General features: G+C 46.6%; 1 protein-coding gene and 1 pseudogene across 4 annotated transcripts; both read right to left on the bottom strand.

Moving 5' to 3' along the window:
- Positions 1–692: 692 nt before the first annotated feature.
- Positions 693–7,015, bottom strand: LOC141968074 (uncharacterized; annotated as a pseudogene).
- On the bottom strand, positions 6,877–14,650 carry ADAP2 (ArfGAP with dual PH domains 2). Of its 4 annotated transcripts, none has more exons than XM_074921767.1 (10): positions 14,446–14,650; positions 13,145–13,275; positions 12,567–12,658; positions 12,343–12,434; positions 11,901–12,010; positions 11,080–11,226; positions 10,301–10,384; positions 9,852–9,914; positions 8,504–8,581; positions 6,877–7,896 (listed from the first exon to the last, which is right to left on the bottom strand). In XM_074921767.1, exons 1-10 carry the CDS (start codon positions 14,537–14,539, stop codon positions 7,678–7,680), a joined length of 1,110 nt encoding a protein of 369 aa, XP_074777868.1. In that variant the 5' UTR covers positions 14,540–14,650; the 3' UTR covers positions 6,877–7,677. The 4 variants fall into 4 exon arrangements, with proteins under 4 accessions (XP_074777868.1, XP_074777867.1, XP_074777869.1 ...); XM_074921766.1 differs by having other exon boundaries at positions 12,349–12,434; XM_074921768.1 differs by having other exon boundaries at positions 8,504–8,578; positions 12,349–12,434.
- Positions 14,651–16,488: the final 1,838 nt, after the last annotated feature.

Genomic DNA, 16,488 nt, shown 5'->3' with positions numbered 1-16,488 from the left:
TAATTTATGATCAAACCATAACAAATTAATGCTTCTGGGCAGTACGGTGCTACTTTTATGTGGAAAATTGGAGGTGCACAGTGAGTTCATCATGCTGTCACTGTTCTTTTTCCAGACAGACCAGGAAAGGAGACCTCGGTCCTAACAAGAGGAGGTGGCGTTAGCTAGGCACTACGCTGAGAGCGAGCTATCCCCCGGGCTTGTAGAAGCTGATACACACACTTGTGGGATCTTACTAACGTGCATTCAGTCCAAGAGCGTTCAGTGACAGCAAAGGAGAGTAACCTTGACAATTACCAGCAGTTCTGTCAATGACTTTAAAAGCCATGGAACTCTGGCTAACGAGCTAGTTGAATCTTACATGCTTTATTCACATTAAACTTCCCATTTTGTTCATTCTGGAATGCCACCATCTTCCTGAAAAAGCTTTTGCTTCTTGGGAACTCTGATTTCAGTGTGCCTGCATGAAGCAGTGGTCCTCTCAGAAATTCAGCTGTCAGTAGGTTTTGCGGGATCTTAGCTCTTGTCCCTTCACTCCATACTGGCAACAGGGACCTTCCTACAGCTAGAAATACATGACAAACACAGTTTATATACTTCCCTGAAACACGTTTCTTATCCTTTTTATTTTGGATATGCAGTCAGGTATAGTACTGCATTATGCTGCAGTAACTGATTAATTCATGGTTAACTTCGTTGTGTTTCTATGTTCAGGTAAACAGCCAGATCCTGTGCTGATGTCTGTAAGTACAGTTTTCTTCAGCAAATCCACAGTCTCATAGTCACTTGAGTATTCTTACTGAAGAGTCACGCTGGCTTGCATACTTACGCTGAGAAAACTGGCTTGAAATCATTGGTTCTGGATTTTTAGCTGCAGACTCTGGAGATGATGAGCAGACATTTGTCTCCTGATATAAGTCTGGAGGTTGTGCTAAATACAAAAAAAAAAAAAAAAAATTGTTAAGGCACTTCTTCAGAATGTAAATATGAAGTATTTATGCTTCTAAAGGAAAACAGACACAAAATAAACCCAGCTAGTGGTTAAAGTACAAAGCAGAGTTGCTTTTTTGATTGCATAAATAATCAAAGGATGTGTAGGCAAACTTTTTTATCCAAAAACTGTACACTGCTGCCCTAAGTGTGGTCAGAATGGAGCAGTCAGAAAACTTAGGTGGGTTGGATCTTCCTATGCAGATAAGCCAGTTTCTGTCATAAAAGTGTTTACGGTGTTCTTAATTTTTCTTTGACTATCGGGTTTCTTCTGTCACCTGCATGTGCATTTCATAAGAAAAAATTTTGACCCTAATTGCTGACCAAAAAGTCTGACATTGAGCCCTACACCTTTAAGGGCTGTTTCTAATTTTCTGTGACATTGTAGCGCATATTTACAAGACTGTTTTGCAGAGACTTTCTGGTATATTTACATAATACATTGGCTTCATCATGAAAGCCGTCCTTAGAAGTTCCTGCCTCACAGCTCCGCCCACTGATTCCTTGGGTTTTCTAATAAAAATGATTGTGGAGCAAAGCTGTAAACTCAGTTGCTGAAATGATTAAAAACAAACCAAAAAAGATTAAAATATGATCAAGTATCTGGGGTTTTTGAGAACCAGTGCAGGTAGTATTGGAAAGAGTGGGAAGGGGAGGGAGGATTGCCCCTCAAGTGGCAGTGGGGCTTTAGGTCAGCCTTAAATTGCTCTGAGAAACATTCAGTGGTCTTTCCACAGCAGAGACGGTGCTGGAGGAGGAGAGCTCCATAGCAAAGGCCATACCAAATCTAAAGCTTTGCTTAGACACAGCTTTTGGTAGAAGGGAATTTTATGTCTGCTCTTAGCAAAGACTTGGCTGCTATATTACTCTGTGGTTAGAAAAAAATTACTTAAATAGATTATATTTCATTCTCCAGTACTGATGTGCATGTCAGTCAGTTACCAGTTTGTAAGAATGGTTCTTTCATATAAATCTTTACTGTGGGGTCAAAGTAATGTCAAATTACAGCAGTCCAACACCCCCATGCAAGGGACTCAGTTAAGGGGGGGTCACATGCAGGACCCTGCTAGATACAGTCCCTCTGCAAGAAGAGATTTCAAGATAAAGAAAACTCACCTGGTAGGAACTGCCGAGCATACTTCTCCAAAAATAAAATTTCTAACTTTCTCTTCAGATCTTCTACAGCAGTTTTGACAACATTAAGTTTCTCATCAAGCGTAATTTTATCCACTGTTGAAGGTGAGCCTTTGTGCCTATGTCTCTCAGATAAGTTACTCTAATAATGACATAAAAGAATCAAGAGGAAGATGTAAACAACGGCAGTTATTTCATCTAGCACATCAGATTGTATTACAAAGCCAGAGTGGAAAACCAGCAGTGATCTCTCTAAAATCTTACTCTCTGTATTGAGAGCTTCCTTTGTAGGATAGTTATCTGAGAGAATTAACCTGAAATCCTACAAAAATATGAAAGGATAGAAATTTCTTAATAAAAAAAAATATTGTTTTCCACAAGAAAACTAAGAATGGGATTAATTTTTCTTGTATATATTACAATTTCCTTAAGTACATACATGTATACACAAGCTTTCTCTTTTTAAACATTCTTCTTGTTCTAGAACCCAACCCAAAAGTTTTAAAATGTATTAATATGAGATCTAGCATGAAATACCCACAAAAGGGCAAGCCTCATTTGACTAAATTTAGAAACTGTGGAAATCTACATGTGGTGAGCTTGTTCTCTTAGTCTGCCTTTATAGTCTGTGGAAAGAAACAGGCCTTCTGAAGGCTCGATTGATCTCATTTGCAGGTAGGCGTCTCAAGTAGGACAGATGACTCATGCTCTAAAAGTACCCGGTTCTCTTGGTTGCCTCTAGCAGGACTCTGGATCAGAATAAATACATAGTTACACGAGGTGAATTCCAATGGAGGCCCCTGCGCTGTGGCCCTGGCAGTCCACTTTTGCCTCCTGACACCATCACACCCAGTAAGCCCCGTTCCAAACTCCTGCTAGCTAATTTGCATCATTGGAATTGTTGTTTTCAACATCAAAATGGGCTCTGCAGAATGTAAAGTGCTTTAACTGCCTCTTTTGAGAGCCCTTGACATATTTTCCCCAAGAAAGTTGTTATAAAGTACTTAATAACTTTGTGAGTTCTTTAACTTACATACAAATGTGTATATACATACTCTCGAAAATAAAAAGATAATGAAGGATCTTATCTTAACCTTAGATTTGACTCAAGACTGGATTTAAGCAATGCAGCCCCCACTTTACTCCAGCTCACCAATGTCCTTGGAACATATCTAGTTCTGAATTGCATCCCCAGCCTATGACTTGAATACTTTTTCTCTCTGAATTATCACTCCAAACTTTACCTGGTAACAGCAGTATCTGTGGACTGGTATCTAGTGAGAGAATAGTGCAGTGGGGACCTGAAAGTGTTCAGCTATCCAAGTTTAAGAGTTTCTACTTATATTCTGCCACTTAATTTCATCACTTACCGTTTGGGTTTTGATGTCTATGAGCTTGTTCATTTCCACACAGAGCTGGTGAATACTCTCTTCAATTTTCTGTTAAGCTGCTTTTTGCTCTTGTTCAGTGAACCTCAGTGTGTTTCTCTCCTGTCTTTCAACATATTCCTTCATGAAACAGAAATCTTTAGTAATCTGCCTTTTGATCTGAGATGCATATTCGTTAAAGGCAGAAAACATGGAGTTCGTTGTGTTGTTAGAAAAGATGTGTGGAATATGAGAATCTACTGCCCCATCTAACATGCTCTTTGACTGACCCCCGCAGATCAGCAACAGCTACCTTTATTCAAAGGAATAAAATATATTTGACACTATCTTACATTACCTGCAATGAGATTTGGGGGATGTTAAGGATCTTGACTATTTTATGGCCAGCAGTCTTTGACAATTTAGAAGGATCAGTATTCCCTCTTTATGATTTGCATTTTGCATCTAAAGAGTACTAGAAACATTCAGGCTACTCCTGGGATAGGCATGAAAAGGCTCCAACACAGAACTCCAGCGGCCTTTGTGCCAACCAAGACAGGAGTTCATACAGCTGGTACCATAGTTCATTCTCATCAATAAAACCAGAGTTGTGACAGCAAAAGAAGGAAACAAAAAGGCAGATTCCTGCTCTGGGCTGGAAGGCTACACAAGCTGAGCAGGTCTCCATGTGGCAGTGGGAACAGAAGCTAACTGCAGGTCATGACAGCACAGTGTGTACCTTTGCTTTGCTGAGATCTGTCCTCAAGAGGTGGATGGTCTCTGCAGTCATTTCTAGTTGCTTGGAGATGTCCCATATCTCTTCCTCCTTTAAAGTGATATTAGACCATTCATCTATATAACCCCCAAAGAGGTGACTAGGTTAAGCAGCAGGATAATAAAAATCCTGACATCACTGACACTAGTTAAGCACTGGGCTGGTTGAGGAGGGGTCTGAAAGACAATTCTGAGTGGGAATAGTCACAATGAAGTCAACATGCAATGGTCAACAATTCATGTAATGTTCAAATATAATTGTAAGCTTCACCTCTTTGCTCAACTGCAGACTTTTTAGATACGTATGTGCTAAAATACTGAAGGTCAACAGATTTTTGTCATCTCCTCCAAATTGGGGAGTTATTTTAAGCAGAGCTCTAGGTAATAACTAGTCCCATTTTGCGCCATTCAGCTGGGTGGAGCTGTAGCACTGTAAAATAACGTTATGTGGCCTTTCAGGAGTCTCCTATGTTGGTGCAGTAAGTAACACCCAGCACAAAGAACAGTTATTACTGTCATACATCAGCTGAATACATACAGCTACCAGTTCCTCTAAGGCAGCCATGCAGTCAGTGTACCGGACCCACCAGTGAACCCCAGACGCTGCTTTAGCTAAAGCCACACCACACTGTTGGGACAATGCTCATATTGGCATGGGAAATGCCCGGGGCAGGGGCGGGGGAGAGAAAAGAAAGATAAAGTTCACTTAGTCCTAGCCACGTCCCCATGTTCGTGACCCTGGTGAAACATTTAGAATCGTGGGCACAGCTGGCCCGGGCGGTGCCGGGGATGGAGCCCCGGGCTGTGCCGGGGGGCGCCGGGGGAGGAGCCCCGGGCTGCCTCCGGCCGTACCTTCTCCCCAGGCCGCCGCCCCGCCGAGCTCCGGTCGTTGCAGGCAACATCTCCGGAGGGTCCCGGTTCATCCCGCATCTCCAACTCTCTTCCCTGCACCTCCTACAGGGCGAGGTTCACCAGAGCGGCCAGCAGGTCCTTCAGCTCGAAGCCCTCCGGGCAGCCGGCGCGCTGCCTCCCCTTGCGGTACCCGACGAGGCAGGCCCGGCAGAAGCTGTGGCCGCAGGCCGTGAGCCGCACGGGTTCCGTGAAGTGCTGCAGGCCGCAGGCACAGCTCGGGTCCACGGCGCTCAGAAGCCGCTCGAGGTCCACGGCAGCGGCCGTGGCCCGGCCCGGGGCGGAGCGCAGCGGCCGCCCGAGTTTCGTTTCCCCCGGCGCCTCCTCCGGCCGGGCTCCCGCGGGTGCCGGAGAGCCGAGAGAGCGCGGCTGGCGGCTCTGCTCCGGTCCCTGCTCTGCTGGAGACCCCTGCGGTGTACCGGGCTGTGCCCCACTGCCGAGCAGAGCTCCCCACGCCAGCCAGAAAGCCCAGTACCGGCCCAGCTCTTCTGGTGGCTTGGTCCGAGGGTTTGGGTTGACTGTAGAAGTGAAATGTGACAGCTCTCCATGACCCGGCCTTGACTTTTATTGACTCTCCAAAAAAGTTGCTGTTATCTACACGATTTCATTTTCACAGAAAATTTCCCGTTTTTTGTAACAAGTCATACCAGAGTTGCTGACACGGCTGGTCTAGTGACCCCGCTGAAGAGCAAGTGGCACAGCAGAGCGCGGCTTGCACAGCCCCATCGTGTGAAGCTCAGGTTACTGGATGGACTGAACTCTTCTGAGGTGATCCCAGGTGACTCAGTTCATCTTAAAATAACAACATATGTCAACCCAAACGAAGACTGACATCGTTCCTCATACAAGTCACAAGGTGCTTTGCTATTGATTTCAAGGCCTGCAGAATTAGGTTGTTGAAAAGATTTGCTGAACCAGCATGTGAGCTAGAATGAAGCAGGTTGCATGGGGAGAGAGAGTGGGAACACAGGGAAGCTCATGGGAGCATATCAGCAAGCAAAACTTCTGCATCGCTTGGAGTTGGATGGAGATGACTGTCTGAGACAGGCAGAATGATGGTTCAACTCAATTCTGCACTATTGGGGGGGTGGGGAGGAGTTAATCTCACTAATCCCTGCAAGTACTGGCACTTCCCTATTTCTGCAGAAGAGAACTATTCCGGGTATCACAGACTGGCTGGGCAATTGTCAGCAAAAGGTGGAAGCCTCACCAGAAACTTAGTCTGCAAGACTTCCTCTTGATTTGCAAACTAAGGCTATCCAAAAAGAAGAATTAAGTATCTGAATGACTGGCTGCTTGGCAGAACCAAATCTCAGACTTGGTCTTGAGGCAAGAAAACACTCAGTGCACTGTATCAGCCCATGCAAATCTTCATCAACTCCTGCACAGAATGGATGTAAGTGGTACCTGATCAGGGGGCACTCACCCTCCACTTCCAGTGCTGGTCCTCATTCACTGAGTGTCTTCAAGCAAGTCCCTGAAGGTAATATTTTTAAAACTAGTTTCTGCCTTTCCATGCTCAGACTAATCAAGCTCATTAAGCATCAGCTGTTTTTTAGAAGGTGAGACAGATCAGCGTGTGTTCATCCTGTACTCATGATGGGTTTACCAGGGCACTACATGGGGCTGCTTTGGAAAACAACGGTCTTCACATGTTGGATTTGCCACTCATAAAAAAGACAAACAGCAGAGACTGTTGAAAGCAAGGAGCTAGGAGTATCTGTAATGAGAGAGATTCCATTACAGTATGCTCCATGATTCAAACGTGATTTTTATTTTTTACTGTGCCACAGATGTAACACTGTAAAAGCAATCAAACTCACCCTGTTGCAAACAGCCATGTCCTTATCTGGACAGGAGCTGCAGCCAGGTAGGATGTAGCTGCCTGACTTTTTCCTCCTCGAGAAGAACTTCCTGTGACTGCTAGATCCAACAGGACACCCTGCATCTTCCTGAGGGGAGATGGTATCTTTGCCTCTCAGTCACTGTCCCTGTGTACTCATGTAACAGATGACCCCATGCCACTGGCTGGATTGCCAGGTACATCCTTCAGGATGTAGAGGAGTCCTTCTGTTGGCAGACCAAGGCAAGAAAAGGAGGAGCTGGTATAACAGCACGTGCAGGAGTCCTCAAGGAAATGCATGCCAGCCCTTCTGGGGTCAGACTCTCCATCAACTTTGTTTTGTTTTTTTCCAGAGACAACACTGGACGATTCACCCCCATGGCAGGCTAGGAAGGCCTCCTCTGCTCAAACGCAGAGATGGGTAGGAAGGGAGAAGGCACTTCAAAGTTCTGCAGGGTCACAGATGGTTTCTGAGTATCTGCACTCCCTCTTATTAATTTCTCTGTTGCCACCCTTCCTGTGCCTGGGGCTGTTGAAGGAAGAAGCCCTTTGCACTGGAGTCCCTGCTGGGCCTTGAGCACCATCCTTGCCAGCAGGAAGAGTCCACAGAGCAATGCTGAAGAGAGCCCAAGTGTAGTTCACCAGAACTCAGTGCTAGTCTTAACCAGTCAAAGGCTGGGCAATAACTCCATTTAAGGCATCTATCCACTCCCTCTGCTCCCTGTCGTTCTCACATATAAACACAAACTCTCTCATTGGTGTGACCACAGTGATTGCTGGCTTCCTCTTCTTCACCCGAACTCCCTGGGGCAAGCCAGCTCGTACTTCATATCCCTCATCCATCCTTCCAATAAAAACCTGGCCCTGTGCAAATGCATCCTAGAAAGGAGGAGGCAGAAGACACGCATTAGCCGGTGGACAGCACAGCTCCAGCAGTCACTCTTCTATCCTTTGACATGGAACAGGAACTGGGGATGTGTAAAGGGGACGCTGACTTGGTGACAGGCAGCAGGAAACACACTTGAGGTTTTTTTACACTCACAGGCATTCTCAGATGAAGGACATGGGGACCCACCCTTACAGAGCTGGTTGTTGGGTGTTTAGGAGCAAGGAGGGATATTCTCATGGCCAGAGCAGTGCTAGGAAGCAGGATATTTGGGCTGCCACGCCTCTGTTATCGTATATTGCTCATCTTGCCTAAGGTTACAGGCACAATGGCAACAGGGCTGGGAGGGAGCGGGCATAATTGCTACAGGCAGTAGCAGCTACTTCTGAAAGACTTGGATCTTCCTCACAGCCCCTGAAAGAGCCAGAGTTCCCACACAGCTCAGCTTCAAGGAGATCCCTTGACAAGGGAGGTGAGCTCCTGAGGCGGAGCCTGCTTCAGGCTTGCGCAGCCACTGGAAGAGCTGGATGAGAACAGACCCTTCCTCCCCACCCAACTTCATGAAGGCACTTGTGGAATAGCAGAGAACGCTCCTCTTACCAGTGGATTTTTCAAGTACATCAGGTTCCTGTCTTGGGAATCCAGGCAGAACCAGCGCACCTTGAAGGGCTCCTTCTGCTGCAAGGAGATGGTAGAAATTCTTTAAAGACCACGTCCCAGAGGGGGAGTTTGGCCTATTCAAGGCAGATCCCTGGACTGCTTAAATGACTCAGAGCTTGAGTTCAGTTTCATTCATCCCCATAACTGGTAACAGGTGAGTCACTGCTGTGTGCAGCCCTTCTCCCTGGGTCCACACTAGGGATTTGCATTCAATGACAATCCTTTGGGTAAGGAAGGGAAGTTTGGTTCTACCAGTGGTCAGATTATCAAGATTAAGAAAATTGCAACCAATGGATTAATTGGAAGCACTACAGCGATCCCTGGGCCAGTGGTGATAATGAGGAGAATGTGCAACCAATTTCAACATTTTGGTTTGGGGGGTTGTCCCTAGCACTGTGGGATGCACAATGGTAGTTTTTTTTCAAAGTGCTAATTCCATCACCTACACTCATCTGACCATTCCCTGAGCTATTCACTGCTCTGTGCTAAACTTAAGTGTCCTCTTCTAGGGCTCACTTCAGTCTGAGCAGAATTTAGGCCTCAGGAGAAAAATCTTTCATGCTTGTAGGTGAGAGTAAGCCCTGTGCAAGTACCTGCAGGAAGATGTACTGGGACCCTAGCACTGAGCTGGGCCAAAACCCCAGCATATTCAATATCAGCATTATACCACTGAACTTTTTAATGGAACTTTGGCTCATGGTTCACTCAGAGGAGAGCAAGGCAAGAATCAGCAATGTTCAAACAAGACTTCAGATCTTTATCTCTTCCTTCAGCAGTACCTGAGATCTCCCTCTCCTGTTCCAAGCAGCAGTGGCCCAAACACTTTCCCACAAAAAAACAAACCAAACCATAGGCTTCACTGTGGAGAATTTGCTCAATCATACTTTTTCTGCTATAAGCAGATATGACTTATGCGCTACCGACTTTTATGAGAAACAGGGAAGTAGGGGAGTCAGCATGTGATATTCTGTTCTAGCAGGAGCTGCAGTTCTAGAGCTGCAGTTAGCAGATACAGCAATCCATTTAGTGTTGCATAACGGGACTTTGCACATCCACTGCCAGCTAATCCATCTTGCTTACTCTTCAAGGAGAGTTCTTCTTTCTAGTCTTACTTTCAACAAAATAAAACATGATCCCAAAGAACACAACAAGCTTGAATATAATGATTTTTATCGACCCAGGAAGCATATAGTCACTCAACAAATCATTTACTAGTAAACATCATAGAGTTATCACATATTCTCCATCTGGAATAATCCTATTTGTATATTGCCAAGTATGCACTTACTTTTGGTCCTGTCTTCTCCATATATCCTTCTTTGACATAATTTCTTGTGATCCTGGGTATGAGCTAGGAGAACACAAACACACACACACAAAAGCCTGTCTCATTCAAGCTCGCTTTTCTGTTCTGTTTCTGTCAAAGCTAATCCCCATCAATTTTGGCTTTTGAGGTCTGGGTTTTTTTGGCTGCTCAGTAAAGGGAAGTCTGAAATAAGAAGGAACATAAGATTTTTGAAAGATAACACTTTATAAGGACCATATGGAGACTTTTAGGCCTAAACTGTTGACTAATTTTTTTCATGTTATGCAGCACTGCCTTTCCTTCTACTTATTCTGTCCATTCCCAAGACCCATATGCTGCTGTTTGAGCACCTGACTCTGGCAGAAGTAGTGAGAAAATGTTTTCCCATGCTATGTTTGCACAGACTGCTTCAAGCCCTGTTCAGTTCTCACCTCAGACTCAGGGACAGTTGGGAAGGTTGTTCTGAGATAATAGTAACGTGCTGCCCGAATGGCATTGAACCAGTCAACAATCTCCTAGGGAAAATAGCAAATACACATAAAGACAAGAATAAGCAAGAAGTAAGAGTGCTGCCTCTCCAAAACACCTTTCTCCTTCCTTGGCACCTCTTTGCAAAGATGTACTTTCTCCCCAAGGGGCATAGAGTCAGTGACTTGTCCCAGACACCTGAAAAACATTGAGCCTCCAAAATAATTTAAAAATGCCCCACAGACAGTCACCCAAGTCTGTGTACACAGGATTTTTCAGTTGATTCATTTATGGATTGTTTAAAAACCTTTGTACCTGGAAAGACATGAGAACTATGGCAAGGGAAGAAACAGAAATGTAACAAATCCCATAGACATACTTCTTAAAATTATCGTTCTTTGCTTGGAAATAATGCAAAACAATATTTTCTATGCATGTCAAGAAGCTTCAAATAATATAACCATAGATTTGTATAAAACCATGAGACTGTTACCTCGCAGAGATTTACATACATGCCCCACTGAAGCCTTAAGACTATTGAGGGCGTGAAGCTGAATCTATGCCCCAACAGAAGAGGAGAAAGATGTTACAGTTATTAGTGTCAAATTCTGTAACTTTCTACATTCTACAAGTCACAGTGACTTCTAATCAAACCAGATCCTGCAGAAACAGGCTATTTCTTCCAAAATATAGATCCAACATCTAAGCATCTTGCTTATTCCAAAATCTCCATGGTATTCACCTTTCCACTTTCGTGATAGACAAAAAGGTTCCTTGTTTGACCATCTGTCTTGTATGTGATCTGCAGCCCGTGAGCATGTTGGATTTTCTCTGTCTGGAACATTGCATTCAAATTCTCAATGCTGATAATGGCTTTTGGACCTCTGGACTGTGAAATCAAAAGCATCACTGTATTAAAGTGCTCTCAGGAAGGCAATGAAGGACAGATTAGTTGTATGAGAACTAGATCCCTACTGAAGAGAAAGCAGATGTCCTAAAATACCTGAATATGGGATATACCTGAAATATAAAGCCTCAATTACATGCTACATAAAATCACTTACAAAGAGGGACTCCCTTTCCTAGACAAATGCTGAGCTGCTATTTGAGAGGGATGTGTCTGAATTGCAAGGGATGGGTTCTACCTCCAGCCTCACAGTTGGAGAGCAATTAGCCACACTTGCCCACAGAAGGGAGATGTGTTGAGGATGACGCTGCAGTGGCTGATGAGAGAATATTTTGGTAATGTAACAGCTAACAGCTGCCGACAGATCTCTTCTCATTTTGCTATTCAACTGTCAGTATCCATTTCCTTTGTTCACTAAGCAAAAGGAGGCTGCAGGGTTAAGATAAGGCATGAGGAAAATGGCTAAATCCAAAAGAGCAATTGCCTAAGATACCACATACATTAATGGAGAAACAACTGGGCTCCTCCAGACACAGGCTGGCCTGGCTGCAAAACTAAAGACAAAGCTATTTATGCTAGGTTTTGCTGGTGAAGAACAGGGTCTGAGGACAGATGTTGACCATCTACCTATGGCCAGCTCTGGCTGAGGAACTCACTTCTTTGGTGTAGTATTTCATCACCCCTTCCCTTGCTGACAGGAGAAATCGCCTCCTCTGGAACTGTCTGCTTTCCCGCCCACGCTTCCAGAGGAATCCTTCATGGCTACCTGCAGATGGGGCCAAGATAAATGTCAGAAAAGGGCAGCACAATAGCAGGACTGATTATCTGAACGGTGATGTGGCACAGAGTTTCAAGTATCTTCTCCATCTGAGAATTTTCACCTCATACGAAAAAAATCAGTGGAGAACTAGAGAACTGTAAGATCTGAATACACCCTCGCACTTGTCTAAGTGCCTTTTCTCAGGAGCTTCTTCTGAAAGCAAGGCCTGCACATCCAACAGTTCAAATAGGACAAGCCAACCTGGAAGACCTTAAAAGTTGCAAACAGAACACTGCTGTTGGCCTTAAGACTAACACTTTTTCCCTGACAATCCTAACTTTTACCTGCAGAACAAGGATCTTGGCAGACTCGGGTGGCAACAAATTCCTCACGCTCATATTTAGCTCTAATCCATTGCTCTTTTAAAACCCTGAAAGAGGAAAACATGGATAAAACTGATCTGCCTCTACTCTATTTTCACCAACCAGCCAGAGACCTGTAGAGGGAAGCAGTAGTTCAGTATCTGTAAAGGTCTGTAGCAGTGCATACACCATCAACTTACAAGCAATCACAGGACTGGGGGATGTAATAGTAGGGAGGGACTTTCGCCTGATATTTAGCTTTGGCACAGAGATTCCCATGCTGCTTCATAAACTGAAATACAAAAGAAGTAAGAGTACAAAATCAATACCATGCCATGAACATAAAATGAAACTTGTATCAAAGGGAGCACTGCAAATTTTTGCTCAGTCTTGCCATAACTCTCAGGGGTCTCTACATACATAAATTCCCTTTGGCACTATGGTTTGCACTTTTTAGGTGGCTGAGCCTTTTTCAGTATTTACAGTTCTGAACCAGACGGGAAGGAACACAAGATTGTGGCTGTTGATTAAAAGAATAACTGTAAAGTTACTGTATGCTATTAAAAAAAATACACTGTAGGCTGTTAGAAACATGATCACCTGTCACTGTAATTTGATTAAGTAGATCATTAAAAAAAACCCTAAAGTTACCCACGGAGTTAACTTGGTTCTGTGTGGCTTCCTCTGTCCATGGTGAATGACATCAGAATTATGAGGCAGAGGAGGCTATGATGAAACATGGAGGAATGTAAATGAGTTACTGCTTTTTCCTCTGTACCTCTATAAGATCGTTCTCCCAGAAGTCAAGGCGAAGGGATTTGACCCTGCTGATTTGAGGAAGGTTGCGGTGGATTCCAGAGCAATTCAAACAAATGAATATTCCAAGTTTGTAAGAAGCCCACTCTGGATCTAGATACAAACACAAAGAATGAACTAATACATGGGAAAAGGCACAGCCACTGGCAAGGGCAAAAAAGCACATCTGATGCACAGCCCAGGCTTCACAGAGAATACCTCAAATCCCAGCCCATTGTGCATGGCTGTCACTTCACTGTGTTCAGGGGAACAGCAGCAGTTTTCCCCAACGAAGAATGTGGCCCCTGCCACTTGCAGGCTCTTTCACTGACTATTTGTTTAAAAATTAATGTGACTGTGCAGGCAGCTGAGTGGTGATGTAAAAGCTCAGCTAATTATTAGTTCTGCATGAAAAGGTGCTGTTGCTGAGTTAACAATGGAAGGATGTTGCAGACAGTGAGCACTGCTGGGAGTACAACCACCTAGAGCCAGGGCTCGTGTCCACGGCCCACGAAAGCTCCTGCTCCTGCCTGCTGCCGCATCCCCTCCAGCGGCCTCGACAGGTCGAAGCTTGGAGGCGTTCCGAGGGCTCTGGCAAGACCGTTTCCTTGGATTGACACTTTCACCGTGTCGCCCTCCGCTCCTCCCTTATCACAGCCAACAGAAGCTACTTGTTGTCTTCTTCCAGCTGCTGTTGGCTACCGATTGACCGCTGCCTCGGGTGAGGGTGACTCCCACGCCGAAGGAGCGCAGGCTGCCAGCCCACCGTGGGCTTTCCCGCAGGCTCTCTCCTGCCCTTCCCCCGGGCAGAGACGTTCCCCCCACTCTCCTCCTCCGGCCTTGTGCACCGTCTGCAAGTAACTCCGGGGAAGCTGCTGGTGCGCCGAGGCCACTTCCTGTCCCACGCTGCCGTCTCCGCATCCCCCGGGGCTCCCACCACCGCTCCCGGCCCGGCCCGGCGGGGACCAGCCCTGGCCGCCCGCCCGGCAGCCCCGCGGCGCTCACCCGAGCGGCCGCCCCCGAGAGCGGGACCGCCGGCCACCGCCTCCCGCCTCCCGCCCCGGTGGTACCTGAGGTGGAAGGTGCCGACGGGTCCCGCTTTCAGGAACGGCGGGAGCGGGGGCGGCCGCGCCGGGAGCCTGACCGGGGACGGGCAGACACCCCGCCGGCGGCACGGCCCGGGGGGCCCGGCCGGCCGCTCCCGCAGCCCCCCATTCCTGTCAGAAACGCGCCGGGCGGGCCCGGGGGGGGCGAGGGGAGCGGGGCCGGGCGGAGCCCCCTTACCTGGCTCCCCGCAGTCGGCGCAGCGGCCGTTCCCGGTGCCGGCGGCCCTTTGCAGCTCCAGCAGCAGCGTCTTGTTGCGGTCGCGGTCCATCATCGCCGGTGCTGGGCGCGGAGCGCGGCGGGAGGCTCAGCGCCGGCAGGAAAATGAGGAACTGGAGCGCGGCCCCGGCGTCGCGGGGCGCCCCGTCCCCTCCCGCGCCCCGGGCGGGCGCTGCTGGGCCGCCCCTCAGGCCGCCTCCTGCCGGCGGCTCCCCCGGGGCGGCGGCGGCGGCGCCAGGCGGGGACAAGCCGCCGGGGACAGCCCGCCCGGGGACAGCCCGCCCGGCCCCGGCCCGGCCCCCGCCGGCGAGTGGGCCGCGTCGGTAGCGGCCCCGCACCGCAGCAGCCCCGTCCCGCCGCTCCTCACAGCCGGGGCAGGCGCAGCCCTGAGCGGAGCCGGGCCGGGCCTCCCCCAGCGGGCCGGGAGCTCCTGCCCTGAGCACTCCCCCGGAGGGTCCCGTTTCCCAGAGGAGGGCTCATCCGCGCACCGGCAGGTTCGCCTCCGGTTTGGCTCTAAAGAAGTTGTAAAAAGCGGGCTGCGGAACAGAACGGCACCCGTTCAGCAGCGCTGGTAGCCCAGACAGCAGGCGAGGTGCTCTCCCCGCAGCAAGGGGCTCAGCACCGCCCCCGAGGAGCTGCCAGGAAAAAATCCTCTAACTCAATACGGAGAAAACGGAGCATTTCACGATTTGCAAATCCTGGTGAAAATGTCCCTCTTTCAAGATAAAACCAATGTCAGAAGGTCTGTGACTTAACCTTCAGTTTATCTAAGACAAAAGAGAAAAAATGAAGATGAGAGAAAGGTTTTCAAGAAGGTTATTTAAATCAGAAATAGATTAAGTTAGTACAATATTTTTTATCTTACTAGTTTCAGGTTAAACTTAATTTACATAGTTAACTTGCATTACTATAGTGCGCTATAACACATGGTTCTTCTTTAGTGAAGTTTATGTATAATCTTGCAAAAATACTTGTTATTTTGCAGATGCCGAAATACTATACTAAAGATGTGTTACCAGTTAAAGTAGACACATTTTTTCCATCTCTTTAGGCACTTTTATTTATTTTTAAATATTGTGAAGTTATGAAATAAACAGCGTCAGAATATCTGAAGTTGACAATTACCTACATAAAATCCCTCTTTTCAGCCCTGTAAGGACTGTTGTATACTAGAAAGTAAATATGGATTTAATTTTCCCGAGAGATAATTTTTGTGCAAGCCATACATGGAAGCTCTTTCGCTAGCTTAATTTTTGTGGTGTCCTTACAAGTCCTGTAAAATAGGACTTCGGCAAAACGGTCATTTATATTCAAGACAACATACAAGCAGCACACCACCAAAACCCCTGACATTGGTCGGTAGCCCCATGGGTCTTGCTTGGACGGCTGAGGTTCAGTGTCTTTCTGCAACCTGCAAGGGTCACATCCCTCCCAGCTGCCAGGATACACCCTGCCCTGTTTCAGGGCTTTTTCAAAGACTAAGGTAGTCCTGCTTGTAGAGGGATCCTTCCACCCCCCTCCTGCTACTCTGCAGTAGTATTAATACAACACACGCTTGCAAGAACATGCACAAGGCTTAACTGCTTTTTTCTGTATTACTCATGGGATTGTAGAATGTCACCATTTACATTCTAGGAAGCAATAGTGAAATGACAGTTAAAAGCTTGAAACTTGACTGATATTTCAATGAGAATACGTTTGCTGAGGTTTTGTTTTTAATTATACACCCAGTAAACTATGCTTAGAAGGGTGTAGTCATTGTGAAACGCCAGGGTTTTTTTTACTTCTGGTTTCACTGAATTTTTTTGTTTAGGTAGATCGCAGGCATAGGTTTTGTCTTTTTCCTTTCCAGGTATCTTCAGTCATTCCCAAGATGCCTGAGGCTGGTTTTTACATTTTGGAAGAAAAGGTGTTTTCTGCTCCAAATAGTAGCTTATTTTTTCTTACGTTACACTTACATACTGTGGAAGCAAGGTTGTGTGCCCTGCTACACGAGACACAAGC

Source organism: Athene noctua, chromosome 18, assembly GCF_965140245.1.
Source record: "Athene noctua chromosome 18, bAthNoc1.hap1.1, whole genome shotgun sequence".
In the NCBI taxonomy this organism is placed as follows: Eukaryota; Metazoa; Chordata; class Aves; order Strigiformes; family Strigidae; genus Athene; species Athene noctua.
The sequence above is the reverse complement of the archived record's forward strand: the minus strand, read 5'-3'. Positions and strand labels throughout refer to the sequence as shown.